Here is a 17,015-nt window from a genome sequence, read left to right as displayed (position 1 = left end):
ACTTGCTCAGATTAGCCCTGACTACTGATTAAGATTTCTAAAAACTGCATGTTACTTTACTCCATGTTCGCTAACGTTATCTAACGTATGACTAACGTATCGGCCGATACACAGTAACAACTATACCATCATTCGAAAACAGTGACATTTGTGTAAGCATGTCTTACCTGTTGAATCTTCCAAATCAATCAGCTTGGGCATTAAACTTTCAGGTAACTTTTCTGGCAAATCATATCCATTCTTTCTAGCAACTACCAAATGAAATGCAGCACAGAACTCATCCAGTGTCAATGCACCATCTTTATCAAAATCTGACAGTTCCCTAAAAAGGAAGATTTAGTATAAATAAAATTTCTTACAGTTATTTTATTTCCAAAAGACATACTTCTGTAGTACTACTTGGAAAAATCAAAGAATGCAGTTTATAGTTAATTTTACCTTATTAAACACTTCATAGTAGTGCTACATGCTTTAGTCTTCAAATAAGATGAGCCTTAATTGATAACATTTCTTAGTGCTTAAAGATAATTTAAACCCACTTTTATCTCTCCAAGTTTTTAACTCATTTAAGACAGTTCTACATAATATTATTAGCCTCACATTTTTGGCAAAGCATACTAAATAAATAATAGTGCAGAAGCAACGTGATTAATTTTAAATGGGAAAAATACCCGAATTAGAAATCATTACACTGAAAAAAGGATAAAATCTGCTAAGCCAAGTCATTTAATGATAGCAACGATGCAGTACAAATTCCAGAATACAATGAAATACAAGCTTTGCACCTAGTCAAAGCTTGATTTGTCATCAAGCCTCACTAAGCGAATTTAAAAATATTTGCATCTGTACATTTTATTGCAACTTATTTAAATAATTCCTTATCTATATTTATTCAAGTCTAATCGCATCTTTAACAATAAAAACTTCAAATAAATTACTTCTTACTCTGAAATGTTCGACATTTCTTCAAAAGCTCAAAATGCCTTGTAAATAGTGCCAGTCTAAACCCATTAAAGCCTACTAAAGTAATATTGGCATAAATCTGAGTAAGACTGAACATACTAGAATGCTACTGAAATTTCACTTAACACCTTCTAGTAAGTAGATTATTAGATGACTGCCAGATAGCTGTCATCTTTCCAAAAATTATCCCGAGTACAGACGCATCACACTTACCAAATATGAGAAAGTTCAAGAATAGGTAGTTTTGACTTAGTGAAAAATTCTTTAGCTGCAGATCCTGAAAAGTTACAGTAACCATTTTTAATATTTAAATCAAGTTAAATCATTAGAAGACTTACAGTTATGGCCAAGGAGATGAACTACTTAGCAAAGGTTTTGGGGAAAATGGCACTAATTACTACCGTTAAATGAAGGAAAGGCAAATTAGTTTCAAGTCCTTTCTTGAATTACACTGGAGTTTACCAGACTATCAGTAAAATGCAGAACTTCCTTCAAAATGGTATGCAAACCTAAGTGCACAACAAAGTCTTTGTAACAGAACTGCTGCAATCACAATTATATTTTTTAAAGAGCAACTTACCTGGTATAAATCCATTTAGATCAGGTTGAATGGTTTTAAACTGATTAACATAATACTGCCTTTGTTCATCAGTTATTTTCCAGGGGTCATCATAACTACTTGATTGCCTACGAATTTCATTTGTTGTTGTAGCTGATGCTACAGTTCGTACTGTTGTCTGGTCCTGAAATGAAATATTTTTCCTCAGTATTATCTACCTAAAATGCTCCTACGACTTCTCAACTTCTTGCCTTCTAAAAATAAAACATAGTTAAATCTCGCAGTTGTTTAAAAACTGCGGAAAATCATCAGATTTTATCTACAGGATGACGACAGGGTATTTTTGCACATTGATACATATGGATAGGAATGACTGCAGGTATGCAAGCAGAAAAAAAGGTATGGCACATATGCAAAAAAGCTAAACAAATGTTTTAAAGACATAATTATTGATACTTTTAAAATTAATAGCTTTCAGTTAATCATTCCAAACAAAGTCAACTCAGTGAAACAAGTATCTCTTGGGTAAATAGCACTGAACAGACTACAGCACAGATACACAGTAAACATCTGCAATGAAAATTATTTAAAAAAAAAAAGGATTGCAACATCAATCTGAATGAAGCAAATCAAATACCAATAAAGTGTCACACCTGGACAGAAGCAGGATGCATGGCTAAAAGAGCACTGGTTGGTGGGGTATCTGCAAAACTGACCCAATTTTCTTGATGGGGTGGTGGTGAATGGCCAGACCACATGGGATCACTAGAAGTAGATGAGCCTGAAAACAGAAGAAACATTTCCTTTTCAAAAGGCAACCCTGAAGACTGAGTAAGAACTACGGATACGGAAAGCAGTCAAAAAAAATATAATCCTGAAACACATGCTCCTGTCAGGGAGATACACACTTGTAGAATGGTGAGGAAAATGAAACTCAAATTGCACCAATATGACAAAGTTCACCTCTTGACAACTCATTCCTGCAGATTTTTACATTTGTCACATTAAATCTGGACTAAAAAGACAGAAGTGAGCAATGAGCTTATTACAACATGTAAAATATAAATTGGCTTTTACCCATTCAATGGGTTTTGAATAAGTGAGTTAATACCCCACATTTTCACTTAACTGAAATGAGCAACACTTGTACAGACATACAGCTATTTAAAAGTGGCATACAATACTAGCACTAGCACCACTATGACTAAACTTCTTTATTTTCTAGATTTTAGTTTGCCATTCAAAGAACAAAACCTTGGAAATTCCTCTTAAGAATCAGGCTTTTTGGCAAAGGTAAGGGTTTTTTTCCTGAATTATTTCTAGACTAACTTCACTCAGTTGCTTAAAAACAGGCCAAGAATAACAAAAAGCATCCACATATAGTGCTGACATCTATGTATTAGCTATCTGGAACACAACTACTGAGAGATTCACCCTAGTGCCTTGTTATAATCTACTTCTGAAGTACTGCTGATGTTCAATGTCTTAATATTAAAACAACAATGAACCAACTGTAGAAAAATGGCCACCCACTGCTTTATGTACAAACCCCTCAAAATTCTCCAGTCACAAATTAAAAATTTATGGAACACCGATCAGAGAGAAGACAAACCATTTAGAACAAGTCTAGAAGAATCTCAGGACTCTTCCTACTCCTTGACTCCTAAAAGAAATGCTGAACTTCTTAAATCTGAACAGCATTTCCGATTTACAGATTTATCAGGTTCACAACAACAAAAGTTGTGAAACTGATTAATGTACTCTTGCAACTAAATGCTTTCTCTTGAAATATGTTAATGTCATACTTAGATAGGAATTTCTGCAGCATAACCTAGAAGCATATTTCCTTTTAAAAGGCAGGTCAACTTCCTGCGAGCTTCTGTAAGCCCTCCACACACTCACAAACAAGAAATACGACATTAATGTCATATTTTTAATCCTGCCATTAAGGTCTAAATTGAAGCAATAAACCCCAAGAAGTTATTGTCAGGATGCTGACTAAAAAATATTGCTATGAGAAATCCATTTATATATATATATAGGTAATCTATTTATGAAGCTGACATATCAACAATTTCAGGTTCTTGGAGACTGATGAACTACTCGTACACAATCTGCAGTAAACAGAGTGAAGGAAATCTGAGAATCAGCAAGGCAGACCAAGGACTAACATCTGAAGTAGCAGTAACATTATTAAATAGCAATTTTGCATACTAACATGTGACGGTATGCAATTACTCTTTCATTCCATAAATGCCCTTTTATTCTTAGGAGAAAGTAATGAGTGAAATGCTTAGAATTAGTTTATCCTTGCTCTTCTCCTACATACAATAGCCATAATTGTGCACAATACATTTAACCTTCCATTACACAGAATAAAAATCAAGATTTCCAGTAGGAGTAAGATTTTTTTGAAGGAGAAGGTAAGTCAAATTTAAAAAATTGAGAGGTTACATTATTTCTGAATTTCATCAAAATATGAATCAAGGGGTAGGGTTTGTTTTGTTGGTTTTTTTTTTTGTATTATGTGTTGGTTTTGAGTTTGTTTTTTTAAAGTTAGCTTTACTAGGTTGAAAAGCCACTATTGACTACTCCTTTTGTTCCCACATTTGTCATCCACTTCTGGGAAATCCTGTGTGGCCCGCAGCTCCTAGCGAACTTCATCCAGCATTGCTGAGAATAAAGGCAGTGAGTTTGACAATACTTTTAACCTTGGGATTCTTCTTCAGTAGCTGGCCTAACTCTAAAACACTAGAAAGAAACATGCAGAAAAGCCCAGTCTGTCTCCACCTGGTCTCTTAAACACAGGGCTAACAGTTAAGATTCAGACAAGTCCTTCCCATCTCTCCTATGGATATGCCACACGTAAAGTTTTGATACAATGGCTCTCCCCTTCCCTGCCCCTCAGACACTAACATTACCACCACTTGTACATTAACTCTGTTTTGACTCCTCCCAACAACTTTTCTTCGTACAGTTCAATCTGTACCCCATGTAGCACAGCACCTTTTCCAAAGCTGTACTTTGACAGCAACGAAGATGCCAGTAGCACCAAACTGTCATACCTCCCGAGTACTGTACAAGTTATTACAAGAATTGTTTCCTCTCTCACTTGTTCAAATAATCCCAACAAGAACACTCTGGCTTTACTGTTCCTGTTACTCACTCTGCAATGCAACATTTTAGGACACAGGATAGGAATGCTGGAGAAAGATTACTAGTTACTAGTGGATGCCTGGATCTACACAAATACTCACGGACTCAATCATGGAAAGTACATCTGTCTGAATTAAAGACTGTCACTCCTCACCTTCTCAAACTACAAAACTAGACAAGGAACACTGAGGTAGAAGGGAAGGTGCAAGAAAACTGGGTCACAGAGAAGACTCTGAACAACCAGTGTGTTTTTGTTTTATTAACTCGATTCTTAACCCAACGAAGAAACAACCACCAATGGTGTCTGTGCATTTTCACCAGTGAGAACACCATTAACGGCACTTTGAATGGAGAGCAGGCCTAAAACCAGCTGTTAGATTTGAACTAGTGGGTGAAGCCCAATGCACTAGGTTTAGTGTGAAGACCTAACTTGAATTCCTGTCGCTGCTCTATATCCTTCTCTAGCTTGAATATCTTACCAGCACATTCATAACTTGTGGAAAATGACCTCCATTCCTGGGGGAGAAGAGTTACCCCCTTGCTTTAAGCTACAAATTTAAGTGTAAGAAAAGGTCTATCTAGATAACATCCGAGTAGCCTGTAATTTTCAGCAACTATACAAATGTGGGTTTACTCACAGAGCACTAAAATTTCAACTTCATTAACTAGCAAGACCTCTCCTCACCACCACCTTGTGATGAAACAAAACCAGAAGGTGAGTAAAACTTCGGCAATAAAATGAAGTGGAGCTCTTCCCTCCCTGAATAATCACATACAAGTAAGAATATTCTTTACATTGTAAAAAGGCCAGTTATCATCACTTAGTTAAGCAGTAGCTAGGAAAAATAAAGGACTATTCAGTCCCCTGCAAGCATAGTAAATATCTTGGAGGACTCTAAAGATGCAAACAAACTGTTAGCCCAGTAGACACGTTCCACTTTTGTCCATGAAGTTTTCTGGTTCTTGATTTCATGAACTGCAGCAATATCTCTCCCAACGAGGAAAAGAAAGAAGCGTGGGTTAGGGCTGCAAGTTCTCATTCATATTCAGACATCAAAACAAAACTTTGATGTAATGCCAAAGAAAGCTAACAGAGGTCCTATGACTGAACAGAAGACCTCAGATTTTTTTTCACTAGTTTGAAATCATTATTTAGATACTACCAACATAAATGCTCTGCTTTGCCTCCAGCCCAAACGGACTACAAGGTAATAAAAAAATAATTTCTAGCCTCTATCCTGACATGCCATTCAAATTCATCATTTGAAATGGAGAAGAGGTTCTTTCCAAGTTTGCTACCATTAGCACACTTCTAGCAGCTGAAGCTGTAGTGCATGTTTTCAGCTCATTTTGCAAGTGTAAGTATTTTTTTCCCTTCCCTGGTAACTATAGGAACAGGAGGCTCTCATATACAATTCAGTTTCCTACAAGGGGTTCAGTCATTCACTGTATTATTCTATGAAGATTGATCCTGATCAGAGATGCAAGCCAGAACTGGGATGTAACATGATTTTTGAACGGCTTTATCTTAACTGTCAAATCAAAGATACCTGGAAGACTTGAGAGACTCGGGTTTTAACAGAACTGAACCCAACATTTAAGGATGAGACCTGAACCAACTATAAACTTCATTCTACACAGGTGATCAATGTCTGTCACTGCATTTTTAATCCCTGGTATTAAAGTAAAATACATGCACTCTTTGGGGTCTCTTTACAAAAAAGCTTGACGAAAGAAGGTAACAAACCTTGCCTTCCAACTTCGTGTGTATAAGCACACTGTGCTCGTCATGACAGTACCTCAGAGTCCAGCTTTATGAAGCATCACTAACACTATCTTAACTGAATTACTGGACAACACAGTGGCAAAAAAATTGTAAAATCCAAATGAATTTGCTCTGTTGAGATGAGAACAGGTTTTCTCCCTCAAGAAACTGAGAACCACAGCTGTAAGTCATGCTTAAAACTGATACAAAACAAGGTGTAAGATTTTTAAAAACTTCAATCAAGTCATTATCTAATAATTATTCTACAACCCAATTCAATACAGAAAGCACTACTTAATTTTGTTCATGGTGGCAGTATGATGATGCAATGCAATACCTTTACTATGTCAGAATCTTCCCATTTGAACAAAACAAACCCCCAAAAATTACATTTTGATTTTTGTTCTTCTGGTTTAAGGCAACATGCTATTTATTATTAGACTCATCACTTTCACACTTGACATTCCAGGCTTGCAGTTGAGAACCCCATTACCCTCAAATGATGTTTCACATAATATGAAATACAAGCAAAGAGACCTGGGTTTTATTTTTCTTGGATCACAACTGAAACAGCAGCTCTAACTTAAATCCTACTGAAATTATATCAGGTACTTGCAAATTACCTGATTTCTCAAAAACATCTTGCATTGGAATTAAGACGAGCTTGCAGTGCTGATTTTAAGAAAACTGTCTATCTGGTTCTACCTAAATGTCAGCAGAATATAATTATTCTACAAAATACCATCCTTAAAAAAGTAGGCTCAAAGGGAAAAAGAATGACCAACTGTCTACAACAGCTGAAATTTAAAGGAGTAATTAATCACCTGCAGAGCAAAAAAAAAATCATCCACAGTGATTCACAATAACAATTTTTCTTAAACCAATATATGAAAATCCACTCTACCCCTTAGCGCTGGCAGAACATACAATCTTTCTATAACGGTATCTCCAAATCACTTTAAACACACTATGAATGTGTTTCAGTATGGAGTATAAAACTGGCAAATACTGAGCTACTGTATTACAACCTTATTTTTAAGAGGGCAATATTGAATTCTTAACAGTATGAATAGTTTGCATGCTTTCCTAGAGTCCTTCACTTAAATTAGAAAACCTTAACAAGTTAGAAATCAGCTACCAAAATTGTAGTTCAGCTTGTAAGAAAAGCAAATCAACTAAACTGTCCAAGAAGAGAGTCAAGAAATTGACTGTGGGGGGAAATCACAACCCTTAGAAGTAATTATGTATATGCAACGAGCAGACTAATATAAAGTTGACCGGCACTTCCTAGCAAACGACATTCAGGACACTGGTATAAACCTCTGCATACAACCCATTTCACTTCTAAAATAAGTTTTGTTTCCTTATCCAAACAATTCTAACAACAGAATCCCTGGTCCTCCATGGATGCTTATAACTACAGAATGGTGATAAATTGAAAGGTATCAATTTTGGAATATCACAACTTAAATCAACAAACCACAGTTTAATCTGAAACTACAGCCTGCAAAATACAGCATATTATTTAACGTTTCATCAAAACCAGAACCTGAATAAGAATTGCCCCACTGTTCCCAAACATATTAAGTCTATTAAGCATCACAAAAGAAAACAGAAAATTTTGAAATATGTGATATTAAGAGGAAAGCTTTTTAAATCTGAGCACAGTGATACAACAAAGCGAGGGTCCTCATGTTAAAGGAACAACAAAGGATGAAAAGCTTTACTGAAATAAGTGGTTCTACCTTGACAGATTGGAAATACAGTAGCTTCAGTTATATAGACTTTAAAGAAAGAAAAAAATGCTAAGAGAATTAGTTGTTCTAACAATTCACCTAATCTACCAGAAACACAAGTCAAACAGTAAGTTATCTTTCCCTTGCTTGCCCTTGAGCTCCTCATGTTGTTGGGTATACTGACAGTTCTTGCACAGTTTCAGAATGATATCAGTTGTGTATGAGAAAACTTTCCCCTGGGAAACTTTCATACTCTCTTTCCCTCCCTCCAAACTCTTAACCGTTTCCCATATCACATTAAGAAACGGATCTCGCCATATGCAAGACCACAGATTCCACAGTGCTGCCATGAACATGAACATTTGAATCTGCAAGAAAGTTTCCAGGATTGGAATACATGAAGATAAACTGCCCTAAACTCATTTAATATACTTAAGAACGTCACAACTTTGGGTTACAGCTGAAGCATAACAGAAGACATTTATACCTGGTTGTGCTTCACTAAATGGAGCCCAAAAAGGCCCAGGTCCAGCAAGAGGCCGTTCATTATTCCCTCCGCTGGGATGGCGGTTGTGCTTCCTCCATGTATGTGGAGAGGTTGGTGGGGATTGCTGTGGTGAAACAACTGGAGATGTGGACTCCTAATAAAACAAAGGAACCTTTTAAGTTTTTTACTAAATAACTAATTACACAAAAGCCTGTCTAAAACCATTATTTCAACCATCACTGCAGTTAAAGTCTCATTTCGGAGTGTGAAAATTTTAGTACTTATTAAAGTGAGCGAACAGCAGAAGTCACGTACAGTATAACAGGGACTGGATATGTTCACTCCAAACAATGTCATTTAATGTATTTTTAACTTGGAATTCTTAAAGAGAACAGCAATGCCAAGTTAAATGATTTAGCTACAAAGGAAACTAGATTATAAGACTCACTTTCACTTGTGATAAAAGTTACATTTGAAACCAGGTCTCAAAAGAAAATATTACTTACTGTAGAATTTATTATCATACCTAATTTTCATCAAGTGATAAAAACAAACCAGAATTATACATTGGGGGGGAAGGGGGGCAGAAATCACTAGACAGGCCATGTTTTTTTTAATATGCAAGAACATAGATGTAATTTTTCCAAAGAGTGATGCCATCTAGGATATACTTCTCTGCTGTACAAATTGCAAGGTAGTTTTGCCCTGCTGTTAAGCCTCTCTTTAATCCCATATTGTACTATGTTCTCCCTGAACAGGCAGGAAAACAGAGAATCACAGAAGCAATTTCTACCTGAAATCAGTTCTCACGAGACATTTAGATTACCAGATTATTCCATTTCAAATAAAACAAACAAAAAAATAATTTATGTTGTGAAAAGTATTTATATAGTAGAAAGTTATCTCCTCCCTATATCGAGATCTTTTGAAATTACCGTTTGCCTGATCTCTCAATGTGAACTAAACCGTTATCAGTGAAAACAGGTACAACAATAAAACAAAACCTGAACTCAGTTTCCTGGAAAATAAAAACAAAGCTAAAAATCTAAAAATCTGTTTCAGCAGTAGAGAAAAAATAGTTTGGTACTCTGTGTTAACAACTGTTAACATACTATCAAGCACCAACACCCAGGCTGACTGTAGGCTTCCACATGATTCCCAAAACTGAACTGGTTTACCTTGCTGAACATTCAATGGTCATTATGCTTTTAAAATCAATATTACATCTGCAAAAGTCTAAAAGCAGTAAGAAAGTGCCATAAACAAGCTTTTCTCAAAGCAAGGTACACACTAAAACTACAGGCATCCTAACAAAAAAGTTTCAGGGCATGACAACTGGTGACTTTCTAGTGTGCTGATGTAAACTTTCACCCTTTTTCCCCCCTCTGATTTTCATGTTTCCTAGGATACAGGACCAGCCCAATTGATTCTGCAACTGAGGCATTTTCTGAAAGTTCTGACCATTCAGTCAGATTTCCTTAAAATGAGTTCCTAGGCCACAAGATTTTGAACTTACCATTCAAAGCATTTAAATACGTATTGGCAAAGAGTATTACAAAAGTGGCTGGCAGCAGCACTAACTCACTCCAACTTTTAATTCAGGGACCAAGACTGCACAAAGTCACCGTTTTTCCACAGTACCTCCACCAGGTCAAGGGTTTTTTGTTGCAGTTACATGCCTTTCTGAAATCTGCCTGAAACTGTTAGCACCTTACGTTCCTTGTCAAGTATTTTAGATGACAGCACATTCTTACCCTTACAGGTACGTGGGGGCACGAGAAGGAGTCAGTTTATCCAAAGTGCCACTTGCAGGCTGGAAGCTAGAACTGAGGTTGAATGGTTAGTCTGCTTAGCATAGTGCAACACGAGCTAGGATAACCATGATGATGCGTCACTGAAATCAATTAAAAGCTTCCTTTTCCCTTGGCTTTTATAGAAGCCATCTTTTATCAGACAGTATTTGAAGGATGCTCGAGTTCTTAAGACAAAATGCCATGAGTAAACCTAGGGAAAGCTATGCTTGGTTGCAGACACTATTCATTTACTCCAGTACTCTTACTTAAGTCAGTCAGATGGTCCAGAAAGACAAAGAAAACCTGAGGCAGACAAACATACGACAGTCTAAAGGAAACCACTCACTACTTCTAGTAACTGCATGTGAACATTAAAACTCCTGACATGTAAGCCTCAAAGCAGCCTTGCCCTGATGAAGCTGACAACTGACTATTCAGAAGCTTCCATCTAACATTTGGCCTTACGCTCAAGGCATAGGAAGAAACTGCAAATATGATCCTCTTCGATTCTTTTAAATGTTTACCTTACATGTGATTCTGTAAAGCATGTAATAATAGTAATCAGTTCGCCTGAAGTACAAGCATAATAAATAATTAACTTTGTTCTCCATGTTTCCCATCAATGGTGTATCAGAATTCTGAACATTTACAGATTTCTCACAATTGATTTGGAGCTTCAGCTTACAGACTCCAAAATTACTGAACATCAAAAGCATGTCACGAAATCTAACGTCAAAAAGCTTCTGGAAGACAGACAAGTCACACATTCCCAAAACAGTTTAAACCAAATTTAGATGGCATTACTGTGGCACCACCCTTCCCTTGTGCAATCCCAATCACTTGCATATACCACTCATGGCATTAATCTAGCTTATTAGAAGCTTAGGAGACCTAAACGCCTTAACTAAAAAAAAAAGTATATTTATATATGCACACAAAAACATATATGTGTGTGTATATATAAATAAAAAATGGCTTAGCCAAAATACTGACGGCTTGATGCAAGTGTAAAGAAGGAAAGTGAAATCCAGAAAAGACTGGGGAGGAGGCAGGATTGTAGAAACATTGACTCTCATTCAAAAGCAGTCATGGGAAAACACAATGAGTACAGATTTACTGAAACTGCAGTTTACATATAGGTTCATTCACCCCTTATGTATAGGTTAACATCTGCTACGTATCTGCCTTTGCAGGGAGTAAGAAGTTGTCATTTTCATATACTCATGCCTAGAAAACATGGTTTGTTGTACAAAGTTTCCACTTCAGTTTTGCATTGAGCTTCACACTTTAGGGAACAGAGGCCATAGGTTCATTAGAACCACCTCTGTTCCTCAGCTGCAACATACACTCTCATAAACTGAGAGTATACCTTGCAGCTGAGGAAGTAGGGTTGTCCACTTTGGCCTGTCGAATCTATTAATAAAAGAAACAAATTTTGAAAGCCTGAAATACCCAGGGTCAGATTTTTTTAAGAGTATTAGGGTACACAACCTAACCTAACTGCTCTTCAAAATGCTGAAATTCAACTACAACAGGTTGCCTAGTTTGGGTTACTGATAACTGCAATTTTGAATTTCACCGATTTTAACAGAAGTTACCCACCTAATCTCCTTGGGAACTTTGACAATTTTACTCACCATCTGTATACTGTAGTTGATATGTCATTTATTATAGCAGTTGCTATTAAAATCTTATTTTGATAAACCATTTTAGCACTTTGAATGCAATTAAACATTTTAAACACCAGCTTTTAATTTTTCTCCAAACAAACCTCAATAAAAAACATAGCAACTACTATGTTCTAGTTTTTACTATCTTAAGACATCTATTTTTCCTCTTCAAATTTCTCCAGAAAACTGATCTAAATAAAAGCATGTTGACATACGTAGTTAATAACTATTTAACATTTTCATGCTAAATCCAACTGCTGGGCACATTCTTCTCAATAACTAATAAAAAAATATTTTTTGCCTGTTAGCTATAACCTTAAGCAATCCATCTTAATTGTAAAAAAACCCCACATTTTAAGAAGTTCTAAAAAAGCATGATTTTTGTCAAGCTGGAATTACAAAACCAAGACACTGTCAAGGACTCGGAACTTGGACTTCTGTGGAATGACAAGCAGTTACCAAAAATAGCATGATAATTAAAAAAGGTGATATAACATATGGTTCTAAAAGAAGAACCTCAATGAAGGTAAGTCAAACAAACTGGCATAAGGCAACACAATACTGTGCTAAAGCAACTCTGAAGGGATCTCAATCTTAAAAGGGCATTGCAAGCATACACGAGTCAAAGGAGATTATAAACCTTTTCCTGGATCTCACACCTCAGGCCAGAAGAAAGCCTCCTAAGGAGAATTCCAGAGACAATGAAGCCAGACATGGTATCCGAAGGGTAGCTCTAAGGGTGTTGTGATCCAGGTCTTGATACCACACAGCCTGCATAAGAGTCAGGGAACAGATCCATCATGAAGAAATATTATGCTGGAGATGGTAATTGCATTGCAGAACCCATGTTTTTGTAATCAACTAGCATTCATACTGAAGAACAAAATAGTCCAAGGTTCAATGTGAACTTCTCCACATGCAATACTACAAATTTTTAGAGGCGGGGTGTCTGGTTCAGCCAATTACAAACTGGTTAGTCTGACCTCAACAGTTTGAAAGGTTTAGACTAGATTTTGAAGAAAGAATAATTACACACACAGAGGCAAATGAGAAATGGATCAATCACAGCATGGGAAATTTTACTTAAGTTGGCTGGTATTATTTTTATGATTTGTCTAGGCAAAGGACCCACACCAAACCTTAGCATACTTCAGCGGGGTGGCCAGACAAGGTAATTGCAACAATGTGAAGTTTAATACAAGAATCTAAGGTGCAAAAGAACTGACTACAGAAGGATCAAGGCTCGATTGTATTAGAATAGGAACTATGGGATTGAAGGGAATTTTCTAGTAAAGCTCCTGAATGACTGATTTGGGGAATAACCTGATCTGATACTATACGTAACTGATTATGCACAATAAATAGCATGCTGATGAATTCTGACAACGAATCTAAGGAGGCAGATGGATGGATTCCTTTCAGGACATAGGTAACAGTAAATTATCAGGTTTTAAAGTATAAAACACATTTTCTTGCATAGTTGAAATTAATAGCGAAGTGCGTAATGAGAATCAATCAGCTGAAAACAGAAGACTGGATGCACAGGTCAACTATCAGACCACAACAATATGACAGATTTGCTTTATTCACAGCTGCTAATAAGTAAGGTATATGAGGTGAGATGTATCAAGCAGCAGTAGGCAAGTACCCTACGCAACAGCATTAATACTCGTGAGCTCTCGTTTGGACCAAGAAACATAAATCTAGTAAAATATTTTCAATAAGAATTCAAATTGGATCAAAGGCAGAGAAGGATTATGAGGATTACTGGCAACTACTTTGTGAAGCAAAACTGAGACTATGGATTGTTTTTCAATCATAGTTTTCAAGCAAAACAAAACTAAGGGTGAATACAATGGTTTCCTAGTAAATACTGGTGGTGTTCTGCGGGTAATGCTAAGGACAAAGTTGTTAAAAGAACAGGATTACCTCATCTGAGTAAAGTTAAGTAGAGTTCCCATCATATTCCCATGAATATTCCACTATATTCCTATTATGGCTCTGGAATAGCTTTCCCCAACATGGCTAGTGTGGATAAAAGGTTGTGATTTCAAGGAAGAACCCCAATATATTTTTTTAAACTCATTATCTAATACAATGTCTTATAATAGAGGGTTAGACTCAATGGCACACAAGGTCTTTTCCAGTTCTGTGCTCTGAAACAATTCATGTAATACCTGATATTTTACCTGGAATTACCTGGTCAATCTCCAAAACAGAAGCAAACTAAAACGGACTGCTGGCAAAACTTAAAATAAAGGCACACAACTCCTCACATAGTTAAAAAAAAAAGTTGAAATGATCAAATTTTGACTGCTACAGGTGCCAAATTTGAGCTGTCCCCCCCAAAGGCTGCACTGGCAATAAATCAGAGTGCTTAATGCACAGATAAGTAGATGAGTACCTTCTGCTTTACCTTTTATTTTCACCAGGATATATAGCAAGGTTCAGCCTATACCCATGTGCCAGATGCATGTTTTCCAGCTGTTAGAAGCCTCAACATCTACCAAAACTAGCTACCCTGTTTTCCTGGAAGAGGTGGCAAGCCAGGTGAAAGTATCCTAAAACAGTATCTGATCAACACCTGGATCACGCCTAAAGAATGTGGAAAAAATATTTGGTTTTTGGCTTTAACAATAAAAATCAAACCACTACAACCAACCAACCACAAAACATCCAAAGGCAATATCTAACAGACTGACATTGAGAATGTTTAGTTACTTGTAAGCTACTTTCAGAAGACAGAAAGTACTTCCTAACTCAGCACTACTGCCTCTTCTAGGAAACTGTTTTCAGTACATTTGCCTTACTCTTTGAAAAAAAAAAGCCAAAAAAAAAGCTTCCATCTACACTGACAGCTCCCAATTCTACTACGAAGATTTCTTTCTAAAAAGCACAAGAACTCTACAGAATTTAGATTCTCAAGATCAGCCTACATGAACATTTTTAGTGGCGTAGCTGCTATTACAGCTATACAAAGTACAGAGATAATCTACATACACTGTGGTTAACACACTTATGTCAACAAGTGTTTGTATAGATGTCAGCAGAAATGTTCAAATCTACTTAGCCTCTATTATTTAGGAAGAAGAAACTATGATAGCAGAAAAAAAATATGTTTTTCCCCTAATGCTTTATCTCCACTAGGATGTGCAGTCAACGAGCCATCTAGTGAATGTAGACGTCTTTCGTTGTTTGGCTTGACTCCTAGAATCACTTCTGTAGCTTCCATGACAGCTGGGCGTGACTTCAGCCATCTTCTACTAACACTAACAATATTAAAAAGATAGAAACTTCTGGCTAGTGCTATATTTACATAATCATTAGCCATTATAAACTAAAAATGACACCATAAAAATTACTAGAGATATAAAAAAGGAACTTTGCTCACACTTACTTTAAAAGATGACCTCACATATAGCTACTCTTTCAAAACACAACTTGACTGCTATTTTCTGATGCCCCACCTCCAAGTGAAACTCACTGAGGGGAGCTGCCAAAATAATGCACTGAAACGAATAGTTTTAGCTAGGACATTTCAGTAGACAATACCTTAAGTTAAATTATTTTACATCAATTATTTGTAATTATAAGATATTAACCTATGCATGACAAATCTCACTAATATGCAAAGCTGCACTTGACTGAACCCAGTTTTTAAAGATGAAGGTATCTTATGATTTCATACAAATAATATTTTAGCCAGTGTATTTTATGAGATCGATCTACTTTGAAGTGCAAGGCACATTAACAAAGCCAGTAAACAGTTTAAGAAAAAAAAACCCCACACACCCAAAACCAAAAATCCCCCAACCAAATCCCAGACTCACTAATGGAGTATCTAACAGCTACATGACAAGCTCTAAGAGTGAAACTCCCAAGCTTAACTCTGACACAAATTCCTTCAGAAAGAACACTGATCCTTAGGAAAATGACATGCTGCAACTAACTTCTCAGACTTCAGATCTTCTCATCCTCACACTGAAAGTGGTGGCATATAATGAGAATTTAGTCTGAACCTCTTTCTAGGTTGTATAAATCTGAGTGGTATCTCCAGGTAAAGACAACTGGATCAGTATCCTGGTCTCTGCTGGGATAGAGTTAATTTTCTTCCTAGCAGCTGGTTGGTGCAGTGCTGTGTTTTTAGATGTAGTGTAAGAATAATGTTGATAACACACTGATGTTTTCACTTGTTGCTAAGTAGCACTTACTCTAAATGAAAGACTTTTCAGTTTCCCATGCTTTGCCAGAGAGGAGGTGCACAAGAAGCTGGGATGGAACACATCCAGGACAGCTGACCTGAATCAGCCAAAGGGATATTCCATACCATAGAATGTCATGCTCAGGATATAAACTGAGGCAAATTGGCCAGGGATTGCCGATCACTGCTTGGGGACGGGCTGGGCATTGGTCAGCGGGTGATGAGCAATTTTATTGCGCATCACTTCTTTCTCGGGTTTTATTTCTCTTCCTCTCTTTGTAATCTCCCTTTTCATCATTATTATAATATTTTATTTCAGTTATTAAACTGCTCTTATCTCAACACGTGGGTTTTACCTTTTTTTCAATTCTCCTCCCCATCCCTTGAGTGGGCGGTCAGGGGGAACAAGCAGCTGTGTGGTACTTAGTTGCCAGATGGGGTCAAACCACAACAATCAGCAATTTCTACAAAAACACTGATAAAAATTGTCTTTTGGAAAATAGCCCCATTAGAGTATTCATGTGGTTAAGCGAGCTCAAGGGCTCACACCCCTTTTTCAGCTTATTTCTAACATGGTGTCCAAACCAGTAAGTATTAGACTATGACAGGAAGGCTGCTTGAATGGATTCACTGTACCACCAGAAATGTAGAATCAGTCACAGAAAATGCAGTTTTACGATAGGGT

The 17,015-nt window shown here is 36.7% G+C and overlaps 1 protein-coding gene across 11 annotated transcripts in view; it reads right to left on the bottom strand.

Moving 5' to 3' along the window:
* REPS1 (RALBP1 associated Eps domain containing 1) overlaps window positions 1–17,015 on the bottom strand; it is a 70,008-nt gene that overhangs the window by 30,316 nt on the left and 22,677 nt on the right. For 10 of the 11 annotated variants that reach the window (XM_055713064.1, XM_055713054.1, XM_055713055.1 and 7 more), the window contains exons 4-8: window positions 8,667–8,820; window positions 2,176–2,303; window positions 1,544–1,706; window positions 1,177–1,240; window positions 168–322 (exon numbers count right to left, since the gene is read on the bottom strand). In XM_055713064.1, coding sequence (XP_055569039.1) covers window positions 168–322; window positions 1,177–1,240; window positions 1,544–1,706; window positions 2,176–2,303; window positions 8,667–8,820 — 664 coding nt within the window. Of the gene's footprint in view, window positions 1–167; window positions 323–1,176; window positions 1,241–1,543; window positions 1,707–2,175; window positions 2,304–8,666; window positions 8,821–12,769; window positions 12,901–17,015 lie in introns of all 11 variants that reach the window. The other variant, XM_055713065.1, reaches the window with a different exon arrangement.

This window comes from Falco cherrug, chromosome 6 (assembly GCF_023634085.1).
Source record: "Falco cherrug isolate bFalChe1 chromosome 6, bFalChe1.pri, whole genome shotgun sequence".
Classification (NCBI taxonomy): domain Eukaryota; kingdom Metazoa; phylum Chordata; class Aves; order Falconiformes; family Falconidae; genus Falco; species Falco cherrug.
This window is presented reverse-complemented; position numbering and strand designations above follow the sequence as displayed.